The sequence below is a fragment of the Neophocaena asiaeorientalis genome, unplaced genomic scaffold (genome assembly GCF_003031525.2).
Source record: "Neophocaena asiaeorientalis asiaeorientalis breed wild unplaced genomic scaffold, Neophocaena_asiaeorientalis_V1.1 scaffold134, whole genome shotgun sequence".
Taxonomy (NCBI): Eukaryota; Metazoa; Chordata; class Mammalia; order Artiodactyla; family Phocoenidae; genus Neophocaena; species Neophocaena asiaeorientalis.
This window is the reverse complement of record NW_020185339.1, coordinates 7,847,359-7,862,359: the sequence shown is the minus strand read 5'-3', so window position 1 is coordinate 7,862,359 and position 15,001 is coordinate 7,847,359. Positions and strand designations below refer to the sequence as shown.

The 15,001-nt window shown below is 34.1% G+C and overlaps 1 protein-coding gene across 5 annotated transcripts in view; it reads right to left on the bottom strand.

The window, feature by feature from the left end:
• The window catches only part of OSBPL8 (oxysterol binding protein like 8), a 185,879-nt gene that overhangs the window by 19,291 nt on the left and 151,587 nt on the right, over window positions 1-15,001 (bottom strand). For all 5 annotated transcript variants that reach the window (XM_024736490.1, XM_024736487.1, XM_024736489.1 and 2 more), the window contains 4 exons: window positions 7,764-7,862; window positions 4,857-4,954; window positions 3,007-3,096; window positions 1,598-1,734 (listed from right to left, as the gene is read on the bottom strand). In XM_024736490.1, the coding sequence (XP_024592258.1) occupies window positions 1,598-1,734; window positions 3,007-3,096; window positions 4,857-4,954; window positions 7,764-7,862 (424 nt within the window). The remainder of the gene's footprint in view (window positions 1-1,597; window positions 1,735-3,006; window positions 3,097-4,856; window positions 4,955-7,763; window positions 7,863-15,001) is intronic.

Below are 15,001 nucleotides of genomic sequence, written 5' to 3'. Positions count from 1 at the left end.
TAGGCTTGACTCCCCTTGAGAGAAAATGATGCCCATGTGGGTTTTTGGCTTTGAGAAAACTTATGCTCGGATGCTTAGAAACAAGTCAAGATATAAAAAGTGATGCCTTGAATAGAGTTAGACAGTGGAGACCAATTTTTTTTCTTGGCCAGAGAAATTTATTACATGGGTTCTTAAACATATGGAAGTGAATGGTGCTGACCCACATGGTAGAAATGTAATGAAGGCTCAAGCATCTACATTTTTAACAAGCTCCCTAGATGATTCTTGTACATACTGTTTAGGATCCACTGGCCTCAAAGATCCAGAAGTATACTGCCATGTTTCTCAACCTTGGGTGTAGGATTTGTCAGGGAATTAAAAAGAATCAGAATCTCCGGGAGTGGGCCCAAGTATTGCTTTTTTTTTTTTTTTTTTTTAATGTTTCCCAGGTGATTTTAATGTGCAGCCAGTGTTGAGAACATTGATTTAGCAGAAAAAAATACTGAGGTAAAAATCTTTTCCCCTACTAAAGTTTAGTGTTTTACTAGATACTTAAAAATATATCTGTATTCTACCCATCTGGGAAGATAGCATGTCGGGCTCAAAGAATAAAGGCTAGGGAATCAGATAGACTTGGGTTTTATCCTAGATGTGCCACTTCTTGGCTGGTGAACTTAAAGTTACTTATCTTGTCTAAGACTCATTTTCCTCATCTTTAAAATACATTAAATTAGACCCACATCTCAAAAATTGTCGTATGCCTTGGCAAAGTTTCACTCTGGATGGAGAGCATCATGTGATTATAGCTGAAACAGAATTTTCAGAACTGGTGCATACGTAACCTTCCATCTTTGAAAACCTCAATTTTGAGCATACAAGGAAAGTGCACGTAGACTTGAATCCTCATGAGAAGAGAATGATATGCATGTGCAAAGATGTAGTGAGAACTAAACTGCATAATGTGTATAAAGTACCTAGTAGAGTGTCTTTTACACAGCTACCCCCTTCTCCTACCACAAGGAAAGAAATAGAAGAATACGATTGGGCAGTATGTATACAATATTTTTGGTGTAAAAGTATAGGAGATCCAGGAAGAATTTCATGATTTAAGAACATAAATTATGGCCTTAATTAGTCCCCAAATAATATAAGTCCTCTAGAAGCCTGCACATCCAGTGGCATGATTTTTGTATTTTAGAAAACAAAACAGAAGTAGATTTTGTACCACTTCGCCTAAAGTTCTACATGCCTAACCCAGGTTAGAAAACAGCTGCCAGATAAAAACCAAGAATCATTAGTCCCACCATTTTATGCAAACAAAGAAGTTTTTGTTCTTCTTCTTCTCTCTCACTCTCTTTTTTTTAAAAAATAAGCCCTGGAGCAGATAAGAAGAGAAAGGAAAAAATAGGAAGTTTAGTTTAGAGCTGCAGAAGAGCAGCATGATTTGTGTTATAATTATTTGACATTCACATACACCAAAACAAAATCTTGTCAAATCCCATAAATGTTGAACTATTTTGCTGAATTAAAAACAGAAAAGTGACCATACTGTTGAGGGATTACAAAAAATACTCTTTGATTTTTCATGAAGTGAGCTGAAAAGTGGTATACTTACTTCTCTGATTCAAAATCTCCTTGCTCTTCAAATTTTACAGTGTGCCTTATTAATCTCCACTGCTTAATGTCTGGTGTTGGATTCCAGAAAACCTCTGAATTATCAGTCTTTTTGTCAGTAATAAAAACTTCACTATCCTATATTTAAAGAAATTAAAAATTAATGTAGAGAATTATCTCTATTTAAAAGGGAATTCTGTAGTTTAGTAATATAATAATAATTTCTTCCTGACAATCCCACAGTGAAAGACATTTTTAAAACAAATATAACGCACTTTTCTAAAAGCCCCAAATCTCTTGTCATTCTTATAGAAACATTAAGATTAAATACCTAATACTTTTCATTTAAAAACTTGGTTGAATGCAGAGGAAGTTTGTGAGATTTCAGAAGTTTCACTTAATAAACAAATTTTAGACAATTACATGCAAAAAGCCTCAACAACTGTCTCTGAATTGTCAAAGTAGAGCATAGTGTTTGCTATAGCTACAATGAGATGCTGTAGACCATCTACGTATTCAATATATGTAGAAAAACTTAAAAGCCTTTCTTAGCATTAAAAATCTTAGCACAATCTTATAAATTTCATTTGTTAAAAAAGTTTTATCTTTTTTTCCAAATGATATTCAGATAGAAGTAAATTTTAAAAATAACAGAGCATTGTAGCCTCTTAGTTGAGTCTCTAGGTCCATCTTCATTTTCTCATCATATTTCTCATCATTTTCTGATTATAATGCAGAAAAAAGCATATACCAGTGTTTACAGTGAGAGTGCATTTGGCAGTAGCATGATATGATCCTTTTTATTAATATAATAAGCTCCTCTTAACAAAATTATGTAAATATGAATTTAGGTCAGCAGAGAAGTAAATAAAAGCCATTGCTCTCAAAAAACACTGTATCTTTTCCATGGTCCTCAAAAGAAAATATAACCCTAATTGGAAATGCCTCTCCTGGTGAGAGGCAGTATACTGTTGTGTGTAAAAGCACGGCATTGGAGCCAGAGTGCTTGGGGGGAAATCTTACTTCACTACTTCGAACAAATTATTTAAACTCTCTGTGCCTCAGTGTCCTCCTGTAAAATGGGGACAATAATAATACTCATCTCATAGGGTTATTATACTAAATATTAAATGAGTTAATATGAGTAACATTTTAAAACAATGCAGTACATAGTACGTGATATGTAAGTGTTAGCTACTTTTACTGATTTAAAGTTTTGGAAAGATCAAATATTACATTAAACTAAATACTGTTGATACAGAGCAATACCAAAATATTTGTTAAATTGAAACTGATGTTGAATAGTGATGCTTTTAGAAATGGGATAAGTGAACTTATAAAATTTGATTTTTAATTTTTTTCCCACAAAATAGAATTCTTTTTGTAAAGCTACAGTATAAAAATACTTACCCAATGTCCTTCCAAAGTAGCTAGGACTTCTTTTCCCAATTTTAGTTTCCCTGATATTTGATTAACACAGTCACTACTACCTAGAAATGGCTTTTAAAAGAAAAAATGTTGAAGAAACATTTTACTTTTAACTTATATTTACATACAGTGTAGACAAAAAAACCCCCAAAAAGTAACTGTATAGTTACAGTGCTGTTAAAGGCACAAATGGTGAAATGCTGACTCAAATTTTAGTCAGAAATGTTCAATAAAAAGAAATTTAAATTTGTCGCTGTGGAAAAAATAGATAAAAGCAGACTATGTGAAGCCCAAACAAACATATTAAGAAAGATCACACTGAAATAACTGGTGTCCTGTGCTCTCTCTTGATTCAAGACTGCACTCTATCAATGCTGCAATATTTTAAGCAGTAACAACTCAGTAAACATAAGGGACTTAACTCATCTATTGAATAGCAACCCCTCCTTTAAAAATAAAACAATAAAACAATATCCAATCAAAAAAACCTTCTGAAAATTAAATTAGAAGAAATATATTTTGAGTTACTATATTGCCTTACTGATGTTTCTCCTCACTGACAAAATTTTGATGCTCCAATCTAATCTTTAAAGGTGTCATAAATTACTTAAGACCTCTTCAGTCATGATTTTCAAATATCACTATCACCATACAAGCAAAAAATCTGCTAAGAAGAAAAAAAAAATCAAAGGGCATTGAATCAAATAATACTTAAAGAGATCCTTTTTATTAGAGCAAAGTTGCTGATTAGCTGGATATCAACATAGGAGCAATTTAGTCATAAGTATTAAATAATTAATAGAAATATTTTTATCTAAACGTAATGTACTATCCCACACCAACAATGACACTGTGAAAAGGTCTTAAATTTCCCTTTTATGCTGAGGCAGACAGAATTTTCCAAAGATGGCCTCAATTATAGCTACCCTTCCTCCTTCAGCCCACATGTTCTTCCTTAATAAGATCCTGTCACCCTCTCACTGAGAAGTGGGGTCTGCATCCCTCCCCTTTGAATTTAGGTGGGTTTGTAATTCTTCAACTAGTAGAGAATGGCGGAAATGATGTAATTTGATTTCTGAGTCTAGGTCATGGACAGCAATGTAGCTTCTGCCTTCCTCACAGGACACTTGTCCTTGGAACCCTGAGCTGCCAAGTAAGAAGTCTGACTACCTTAAAGTTCCCTTGACGTGAGGAAGACAAACCACATGAAAAAGTCATGTTTACAGGTGCTCAGATCTGCAGTCCTAGTCTTTCAGTCATCCCAACATGTGATGACTTACATGTCATCAGACATGTAAGTGATGAGCCTTCAGATGTTACCAGGCCCCAACTGTTGAGTCTCTCATAGCCTGAAAGTCTTCCTAACTGTTGCCTCAGCCATTATGTAGCAGAGATAAGCCATCCCCAATATGCCCTGTCCAAATTCCTGGCCCACAGGACTCCTAAGGAACAGAACATAGCTGTTTCTAAGCTCGTGAGTTTTAAGAGTAAAGTGTTAGGCGGAAATAGTAAATATCAGCTCAAGCTGATACATACTTTTCTTGGGAGGGTACATACTTTTTGGTATTCTATAAAGCAATGTTTCAATTTACTAAGAAATTTCCATTCATCCTCTTCTTAAATCTCTTATTATAGTGCCAACAGTTTTATTAATTAAAATTAAAAACAACAAATCATGGCTTTCTGTTGATTTGGATCTTCCAAGGCTGCCCTTTCATGAATTCTATGCTCTTATGTTTAGTTTTTAATTAGAAACTAAATCATGCTTTGTTCAATATACATCGTATAGCTCTTCTTTAATTAGATGATACCTCCTATCATTCTCTACTAACCTTTAGTTTGAATTCAAGTATTGCACTGTATCCAGTTTTTTGACATGTAATATTGACTGTTCCACCAAGCTCCAGTGTCATTGTGCCATAAAGAATTCCTAAAGAAAAAAAACAATTTTGACAAAAGGTTAAAGAGAAAGAGAGAGAGACTGGCTAATAACAAGTAGAACTTTATAATCTAATCTTCTAAGAGAAATAATTCAAGAGGATTCTGTCCTACTCAATTACAATCTATAATATACACATAAAGTTGGTTCTGTAGGATTTGAATAGATAACAGTTGATCCACATTATTTCCAGAGTCTATATTTACAAATTTATATTCTCACTAAAATATATTAGTAATCCCAAAATCAATACCCACAGCATTTTTGCAGTCATTCATGGACGTGTGCAGAGTGGTGAAATATTTGTTGTCCAATGTGCACACTGAAGCTGAAGTCAAACAAGGTGAGACTCTTGACTTCTGGCTTCATTACTCATGTAGTAAACAAGTGTCTTTTCTGCAGTATATTTAGTGCCACATTTTTGTGCTTTTTGTTGGTGATTTTACTATTTACAATGGCCCCCAAATAAGTGCTATCTGGTGTTCCTAAGCACAGAAGGTTGTGATGTACTTTATGGAGAAAATATGTATGTTAAAGCTTGGTTCAGGCATGAGTTATAGTGCTGTTGGCTGTTAGTTCAATGCTAATGAATCAAAAGTATATATGTAATATGGTGTCTTTAAAAAGAAACAAAGTTATGCTTTGATTGGTTGATGAAAATACTGTGACAAGAGGCTCACAGGAACCTAACCATGTGTTTCCTCTAGGAGCAACAGTTTAGTATTCATTAATTCAGTGTCTGTGGTGACTTTATAGGACATAAGTACTACAAATAACAAGAATCAACTGTATAAGTAAGATAAATTTAAAAATCTCCGTATTTTGGTTCTTGACTAAAAACAGTTGGGGAAATTCTGAGTTTGACGAGTTAAACAGGCTCTGTGTGTGTGTGTGTGTGTGTGTGTGTGTGTGTGTGTGTGTGTCTGTTCTTGGACTAAACTTTTTTTTTTCCCCAATGTTCATCATTCCCATAGTTTATATATTTTTACTATGTATACATAGAAACCACATAAGCTCATTTTGCACACAATCATACTATATATATCTTTCTCCAATTTGATTTTTAAACTCAACATTTTAGATAGGATTTTAAACTTTTTCAAATTTTTTAATATAATTTTTAAAGGTTACTCTCCATTTACAGTTATTACAAAATCTTGGCTATATTCCCCGTGTTGTACAGTACATCATTGAGCCTTGAGTCTATCTTACCAATAGTTTGTACCTCCTAGTCCTCCACACCTATAATGCACCCCCCTCCCCACTGGCAACCACTAGTGTGTTCTCTGTATCTGTGAATCTGCTTCTATTTTTGTTATATTCACTAGTTCATTGTATTTTTTAGATTCCATGTATTGAATATAAGTGATATCATACAGTATTTGTCTTTTTCTGACTTATTTCACTTAGCATAATGCCCTCCAAGTTGGACTAAACTCTTAAGGCAGCAAATGCACAATGTTAACTTTCAAGAGAGGAACAGACTATGCAATGCTTCTCATATTTATTTGGTTATGGAATTCTTATTTTATAAAATAATTTGAGACTAGTGATTTGGAGAACACATCTTAGAAAATACACGAAGGTAGAAAATAATCATTTCCTCATTCACAAGGGGTTATGATCTCTCCTTTTTTCCGTGCAATAAAAACACTGCTATGAAAAAAAAAATTTTCCCTGTTGCTATTTGGGTATGACATTAGGTATCTCTCTACATGAAATATCATTTTATTTATTCTAAATTATTTAAAATTTAAAAGTATATTTCTCATCAATTCATTTCATGATTTCAGATATTTCACTTCATGTCTATTTCAAGAACCACACATGAAGCTCAAAGAATTACCTAGCCTGAGGTCACAAGTGGGCAGTCCTGCACAGTGGATGGGAGTCAACAAGCCTAGAGTTTAGTCTCAGCATTCTTACTAACTAGTTGGTCTGGCTTTAGATAAGATTCTTAACCCTCCTGGTTTTTTCATCTGTGAAATGAGGTCATATTAAATAATTTCTATGTTTTCATGAATCAGTTCCTAAAATAGAGGATAATTACCCTAAAAAGTTATTTTTAAGAAATGGGTTGGAAAGAAGGGTAAAGATAATGACCAAGCTGAATGTTTAAGATGATGTCATATAGCATAGCAGTGCAGATTGCAGAGCTGTGTGATCTCAGGCAAATTAACCTCTTTCTGCCTTATCTTCCTCGTTCATAAAACAGGGATAATATTACCTACGCTATAGGGCTGCTGGAATGATTAAATGAGTTTATAAATGTAAAGTGCACAGAATAGTTGGGTGCCTGGCCTGTTTTAAATGATAGTTTTTATTTAATACGTTTATCTGTATACTAAATAATGGGGAAAAAGCATAATACATTAATTTTTAACAAACTGCCAAACAAGGATGAGAAAAAATTTTAAAGAACTTGTTACAATGAAAAGCAGTGCATTAAAATTTTAAAAAGGGGTGGTGGCGCAAGAAGATAAAAATCACTTTTGAGGATTCGGAAATAGCGGGCAGTTTCATCAAACTTTACAACTCGCAGACAAGGCAAATGAAATTCCATTATTATAAATCAGCCTCTTCCAAATAAAGTAAGTGTCACAAAAAATCCACTGTGGTGAATTAATTCATCATAGAAATATTCAGCAGATGATAACAGTGATCTCAAGTATCTGTAAACCAAGCACACTTTCAAACAAAAGGCTGACTCCATCAACCTCAAAACATAAATTACAGTCAAATACACTTACTTAAAAAGGAGGTTTAAAAAAAACCTAACTCAAGTATAGAAAATATTTACCTTTACAATGAGCATATGGCATTGTCATTGCATAATCTTCGCCTCTATTCAAGAAAGTTAACCGTGCTTCTCCTTCTAATATTGCAGATAATGAGTTTCCTGAAATAAATATTGTTTTTTAAGTTTCACAAAAATAATTCAGCCAATTCAAAACAAACAAAACATATTTAGGACACCTACCAAATATCTACAGTGGAATGTCTTAAAAATGTCTCAGTCTCAATGTGTCCAAACATATATTTGTTGTCTTATACCCAAAACATATTCGATCCATGTTCCTATTCTTACAAAACGAGTACTTTTAAAAGGTACTCGTTATATGTTTGTTATTTTACATGAGGCTCTTAAAAAAATTCTTAAACATGTAGAAAAACACTATTTCACTGTATAGCTTAATATGCCTTTTTTGAATAAAAACATTATTTCTTATCTGTAAGACACATTACTTCGTTAAGTCCCAAGCTTTAAGTACGTATAATTGATATAATAATACTATGGCTAATTTAGAAAAAATTTAAAATATGCATAACCCACCAAAATGCAATTGATGATAAAATTTTATGGTATTTTCTTCTAGCTTTTCATATATATATATATATATATATAAAAATAAATATATATATTTCCCCCATTGAGAGCTTTATGGAAGTATAATTTACATACAGTAAGTGACCCATTTTATTGGTGCATTTTGATAGTCTTAGCAATTGTATCCAGTCACGTAACCTCCACCAGCACAATCCCTGCTCCCTGTTTGGCCTATTTTAGAATTTTGTATAGATGGCATCATAGAATATGTAGTTTATTGTGTCTGATTTCTTTCATTTAGCAAAATATTTTTCAGACTCATCCATGTTATTGTATCATCATTTCATGCCACTTTAACAATACTGAAAAATCTAATGTATGAACATAGTATATCTCTCCATTTACTTGTCTTCTTTAATTTTCCTCAGCAATGCTTTGTAGTTTTCAGTGTACAGGTCTTATATATCTTTCATTAAATTTACTCTTAAATATTTTATTTTTAAGATACTATTGTAATCAGAGTTGCTTTTTAAATTCTATTCTGCAAGTGTACATTTCTAGTATATAGAAATACAATTGATTTTTGTATTTTGATCATGTATCCTACAACCTTATGAAATTCACTCATTAGTTCTAGTAGTATGGTGGTATATTTTAGAGGATTTTCTATATAGATCAGGTATGTATGTGGTTTAACTTCTTCCTTTCTAATCTGTATGCTTGTTCTTTAACTTGCCTACTGCATTGGCTAGGACTTCTAACAGAATTTCATACAGAAGTGGTGAGAGTGAATATGCTTGCCTTGTACCTGACCTTAAGTAAAAATTATTCTATTTTCAACATAAGAGTATTAAGTTGGCTATTTATTTTTCATAGATACCTTTAATCTAGTCCTAGTTTGTTGAGAGCTTTTATCATGAATGGATATTGAATTTTGTCAAATGCTTTTTCTGAATCTATTAAAATGATATGATTTTCCTTTATTCTATTAATATGAATTACACTGATTGTTTTTCAGGTGATATGCCAACCTTGTATTTGTGAGATAAACCCCCTTGATCATGATATATTATCTTTTAAATATATTGATCATGACATATGTCATTTTTAGATATCCAATTATGTGTGTGTATTACCATTTATATATATTGATTTGTTACTTATTTGTTAAGGATTTTTGCAGGTATATTCAAGAAAGATGTTGATCTACAGTTTTCTGATAATGTCTGGTTTGGGGATTAGTGTAATGCTGGCCTCATAAAATAGCTGAAAAGTGTTTCCTCCTCTTCTATCTTCTGTAAGAAGCTGTACAGAATTGGCATTATTTCTTCCTTAAATATTTACAAGAACTCAAAATATCTGGGCCTGGACCATAACTTTTTTATAATTCTTTTTTAAATTAATTAATTTATTTTTGGCTGCATTAGGTCTTCTTTGTTGTGTGTGGGCTTTCTCTAGCTGCAGTGAGCGGGGGCTACCCTTTGTTGCAGTGCGCTGGCTTCTCATTGCGGTGGCTTCTCTTGTTGCAGAGCACGGGCTCTAGGCGCGCGGGCTTCAGTAGTTGTGGCTCGCGGGCTCTAGAGCACAGGCTCAGTAGTTGTGGTGCACGGGCTTAGTTGCTCTACGGCATGTGGGATCTTCCCAGACCAGGGCCCGAACCCGTGTCCCCTGCATTTGCAGGTGGATTCTTAACCACTGTGCCACCAGCGAAGCCCTGGACTATATCTTTGAAGGAAGATTTAAAGTTACTAATTAAATTTCTTCCACTGATTTAAGGCTATTATAATTTTACATTTCTTCTTGGGTCAGTTTTGGTAATTTGTGTTTTTTAAGGGATTTGCCTGTTTCATCCAAGCTGTCAAATTTATTGTCATAAAATTATCCATAATATTTCCTTATCATCCTTTCAGTGTCTGTAGGATCCGTAGTGATTCTGCTCATTTTATTCCTGATTTGTATTCTTTATTTTGATCAGTCTAAAAGCAACTCTTGGGTTCCCTGATTTTCTCAGTTGTCTGTCCACTTTCTACACTGATGTCTGCTCATTATTATTTCCTTTCTTCTACCTACCTGAAATTTGATTAGCTTTTTCTAACTTCATAGGGTAAAAAGTTAGATCACTGATTTGGTTCTTTCTTTTTTTCTAATTTAAAGTTATAAATCTCTCTCTAAGCACCCCTTTTGCTGTATCCTACAAATTTTGATATGCTGTATTTTCATATCATCTAGTCTTAAATATTTTCTAATTTCTCTTGTGATTTCTTCTTTGGCCCATGAATTATTTAGAAGTGTGTTATTTAATTTCTAAATATTTGGAGTTTACCTCGATATCTTGTTATTTATTTCTAATTCTATTTCATAAAGGTTGCAGAACATGTTCTGTATGATTTCCATCTTTTGAAATTTATGGAGAGTTGTTTTATGGTCAAACATGTGATCTATACCAGTGAAAAACCATAGGTGTACTTGAACACAATGTGTATTCTGTAACTGTTGCCTGTAATGTTCTAGAAATATCAATTAAGGTAAGGTGTTGATAGTGTTTTTCAGGTCTATATGTCTTTGCTTATATTTCATCTAGTTGTCTTATCATCTGCTGAGGAGACAGTGTTAATCTAAATATGATTTTGGAATTGCCTATTTCTCCCCCTAATTCTGTTTTTGCTTCATGTATTTTGAGGTTCTATGATTTGATATACATTTGTGATTATTATGCTTTCCTGATGTACTAAACCTTTTATCGTTATGAAATACTCCTTTTTTTAAATCTCTTTAAAGCTTTTTGTCTTAAAAGTTTATTAATATAGCCACTCAATCATACTTGAACTTAATGTTCACATAGTTTAGCTTTTAATTTTTTCTATCCATATACTTTCAACCTATTTGTGTCTTTACACTTAAAGTGGATCTATCCTTGCTGTTTTATTCAATCTGACAATCTGTCTTTAAATTGGATTATTTTGACCATTAACACTGATATAATTACGATGGGTTTTTTTATCTGCCATGTTACTGTGTATTTTCTATTGTTCCTCTCTGATTTTTATTCCTTGATCAAGCTTTCCTGCTACTTTAAAAAATAATTTGAATTTTTTTTTAGAATTTCATTTCAATAATCTTATTGGCTTTTTACTTATGCTTGTCATTATTGTGTGGATGTGTGTAAGCTCATGTGCACATGCACATGCTCTAAAATAGCGTTTCTCAACAGTGGCGCTACTGCTATTTTGGACTGGATAATTCTTTGTTGTGGTGGGTTGTCCTGTGCATTGTAGGATATTTAGCAGCATCCCTGGCCTCAAACTACTGGATATACCAATTGGAAAACCAAAATATCTCTGGCCATTGCCAAATGTCTCCTGGGCCCCAAAGTTGAGGACCAGTGCTTTAGCGATTACAAATATTTATCTTTAAAATTTCACACGCCACTTACAATTAAATTAAATTAACCACTTTTTTTTTTTTTTTTTTTGCGGTACGGGGGCCTCTCACTGTTGTGGCCTCTCCCATTGCGGAGCACAGGCTCCAGACGCGCAGGCTCAGCGGCCATGGCTCATGGGCCCAGCCGCTCCGTGGCATGTGGGATCTTCCCGGACCAGGGTACGAACCCGTGTCCCCTGCATCGGCAGGCGGACTCTCAACCACTGCGCCATCAGGAAAGCCCAAATTAACCACTTTTATAAAATGTAGAAACTTTGCAATCTGTATGTCCACTCTCCTTTAAGCTTTTATGCTATAGTTATATCTGCATATGCTATAAAATTCACAAGGTAATGTTAACATTCTTTGTTTTGAACAGTAATATATATTATAAACAAATTGAGAAGAAAAAGTAAGAAAAAATGTCTTTTGGATTTACTAGATACTTATCATTTCTTACAATCTTCTGTCCATTCTGAGGATCTGGGTTTTTATCTAGTATCATTTACCTTTAGCTTGAAGAACTTTATTTAGCTTTTCTTGTAGTATGACTCTTCTGGCAACACATTCTTTTAGTTTTATTTTATCTGAAAATGACTTTATTCTTGAAGAATATTTTCTTTCAACACTATAGAGATGTTCCATTTCCCTGAGTTCTTCACAGATTCTAATAAGAAGTTGGCTATTACAGAATCATTATTTCCCTGAATGTATTATATTGCTTTTCTCTTTTTGTTTTCAAGATTTGTCTTCGATCTTTGGCTTTAAATAGTTTGAGTACATTGTGTCTTGGCTTAGCCATGTTTTTTTTTTTCCCTAACCACTAGACTGTCAGGAAATTCCCTGTATTGCCTTCTCTAGGACATTGATGGATTCCCACTCCACCAGTTTTCTAGAACTCGAAGTTAAAGAAGTGGGAGTTGGGAACTTCTCTGGTGGTCCAGTGGTTAAGACTGCACTTCCACTACAGGGGGCATGGGCTCGATCCCTGGTTGGGGAGCCAAGATCCTGCATGCATTGGTTTAGCCATCTTAATGTTTATTCTGCTTGGTATGCTTTGAGCATCTTGAATGTGTAAATTTATACCTTTCATTATATTTGGAAAACTTTTGCATCAACTCATTTTTTTTAACATCTTTATTGGAATATAATTGCTTTACAATGGTGTGTTAGTGCCTGCTTTATAACAAAGTGAATCAGCTATACATATACATATATTCGCATATCTCCTCCCTGTTGCATCTCCTTCCCACCCTCCCTATCCCACCCCTCTATGTGGTCAAAAAGTATCGAGCTGGTCTCCCTGTGCTATGCGGCTGCTTCCCACTAGCTATCTATTTTACGTTTGGTAGTGTATATATGTCCATGCCACTCTCTCCCTTCGTCCCAGCTTACCCTTCCCCCTCCCCGTGTCCTCAAGTCCATTCTCTACATCTGCGTCTTTATTCCTGTTCTGCCCCTAGTTTCTTCAGAACCAATTTTTTTTTTTTAGATTCCATATATATGTGTTAGCATGTGGTATTTGTTTTTCTCTTTCTGACTTACTTCACTCTGTATGACATACTCTAGGTCCATCCACCTCATGACAAATAACTCAGTTTCGTTTCTTTTTATGGTTGAGTAATATTCCACTGTATGTATGTGCCACAACTTCTATATCCATTCATCTGTCAATGGACACTTAGGTTGCTTCCATGTCCTGGCTATTGTGAATAGAGCTGCAATGAACATTGTGGTACATGACTCTTTTTGAATTACGGTTTTCTCAGGGTATATGCCCAGTAGTGGGATTGCTGGGTTGTACGGTAGTTCTATTTTTAGTTTTTTAAGGAACCACCATATTGTTCTCCATAGTGGTTGTATCAATTTACATTCCCACCAACAGTGCAAGAGGGTTCCCTTTCTTCACACCCTCTCCAGCATTTATTGTTTGTAGATTTTTTGATGAAGGCCATCCTGACTGGTGTGAGGTGATAGCCTCGTTGTAGTTTGGATTTGCATTTCTCTAATGATTAGTGATGTTGAGCATCATCAATTCATTATTTTCCTGTTCCATTTTCTCTCCCCTTCTGGCACTCCAGTGACACATATGTTAGACCATGTGATATTATATAACAGATATCTGAGGCTCTGTTCATTTTTTAATATAATTTTTCTCTGTGCTTTCCACATTGGATTTCTATTTATCTATTTACAAGTTCACTTATTTTCTTCTCTATCATCTCCACTCTGCTGTAAAGTTCACTCTATGAATTTTTAATTTAAAATACTGAATTTTTCAGTTCTAGAATTTCTATTTAATTTTTGAAATATATCTATTTCTACTTTTCTTCTAAGCTGTACAATTTTTTCATTCACTGTGACCATATTTTCTTTTACTTATTTAAGGGCACTTATTTTAGCCACTTAAAAATCCTTGTGTGCTACTTCCAACAGTATATCCTGGGGTTTGTCTCAGTTGATCTTCTTTTCCTTTGAGAATATGTTCCATTTTCCTGGGTCTTTAAGTTAGGTAATTTTGTATTCGATTCTGGACATTATAAATGTTGAGTTGTAGAGACTCTGAATTCTATTATTTTTCTCCAATGAAAGTTGTTCTTTTGTCCTAGCATGCAATTATTCGGTTGGACTCAAATTACGAACTTTGGTTTTTTTTTTGGGTGGCAGTTTTGTTCTGGATTTAGCCAGAGAGGTAGGCAGAGAGAATTCAGGATCCCCTCTCTGGCTCTTTTACTTTTCAGGTTCCTGTTCTCTGTCCAGTGGCCACAGTTTCTCCAAATTTAGTGTTTGGTTCCCCAGGTCAGAAAGGCTGCAATGTTTCCACCAGTTTACCCTGCTAACTGTACCTGACCTGAGGCTGAAAGTCACGGAAACGAGGATTCATTCTGTATAATTTCTGTCGTATGACTGTGGACTTTCCACTAAATCGGCCTGCAATTGCTCTCTTGAATGTTTTCAAGTATTAATAGCTGCTTTCTATATTAGGGCCAGATGTCCAGAGGAGAAGGACTGGTCTAGTAGGACCTTATTCAGACACTGTTGTTCACATACACTCTTAACACAGTAAAACCACATAGATTTTTGTATCCAACTTTATACATGTATTGGTATACCATAAAATCATTTCTCTCTTATTATATAGTATTCATAACCATACTATATCTTAAAGTAACTGAATGTTCTCTTATTTTAAAGGAAATACTTGCTCTTTGTGGGAAAGTTGAAAAATCCAATGATAATTACCCATAATTCCATCATTCAGGTTAATCACGAAATCTTGATATAATTCC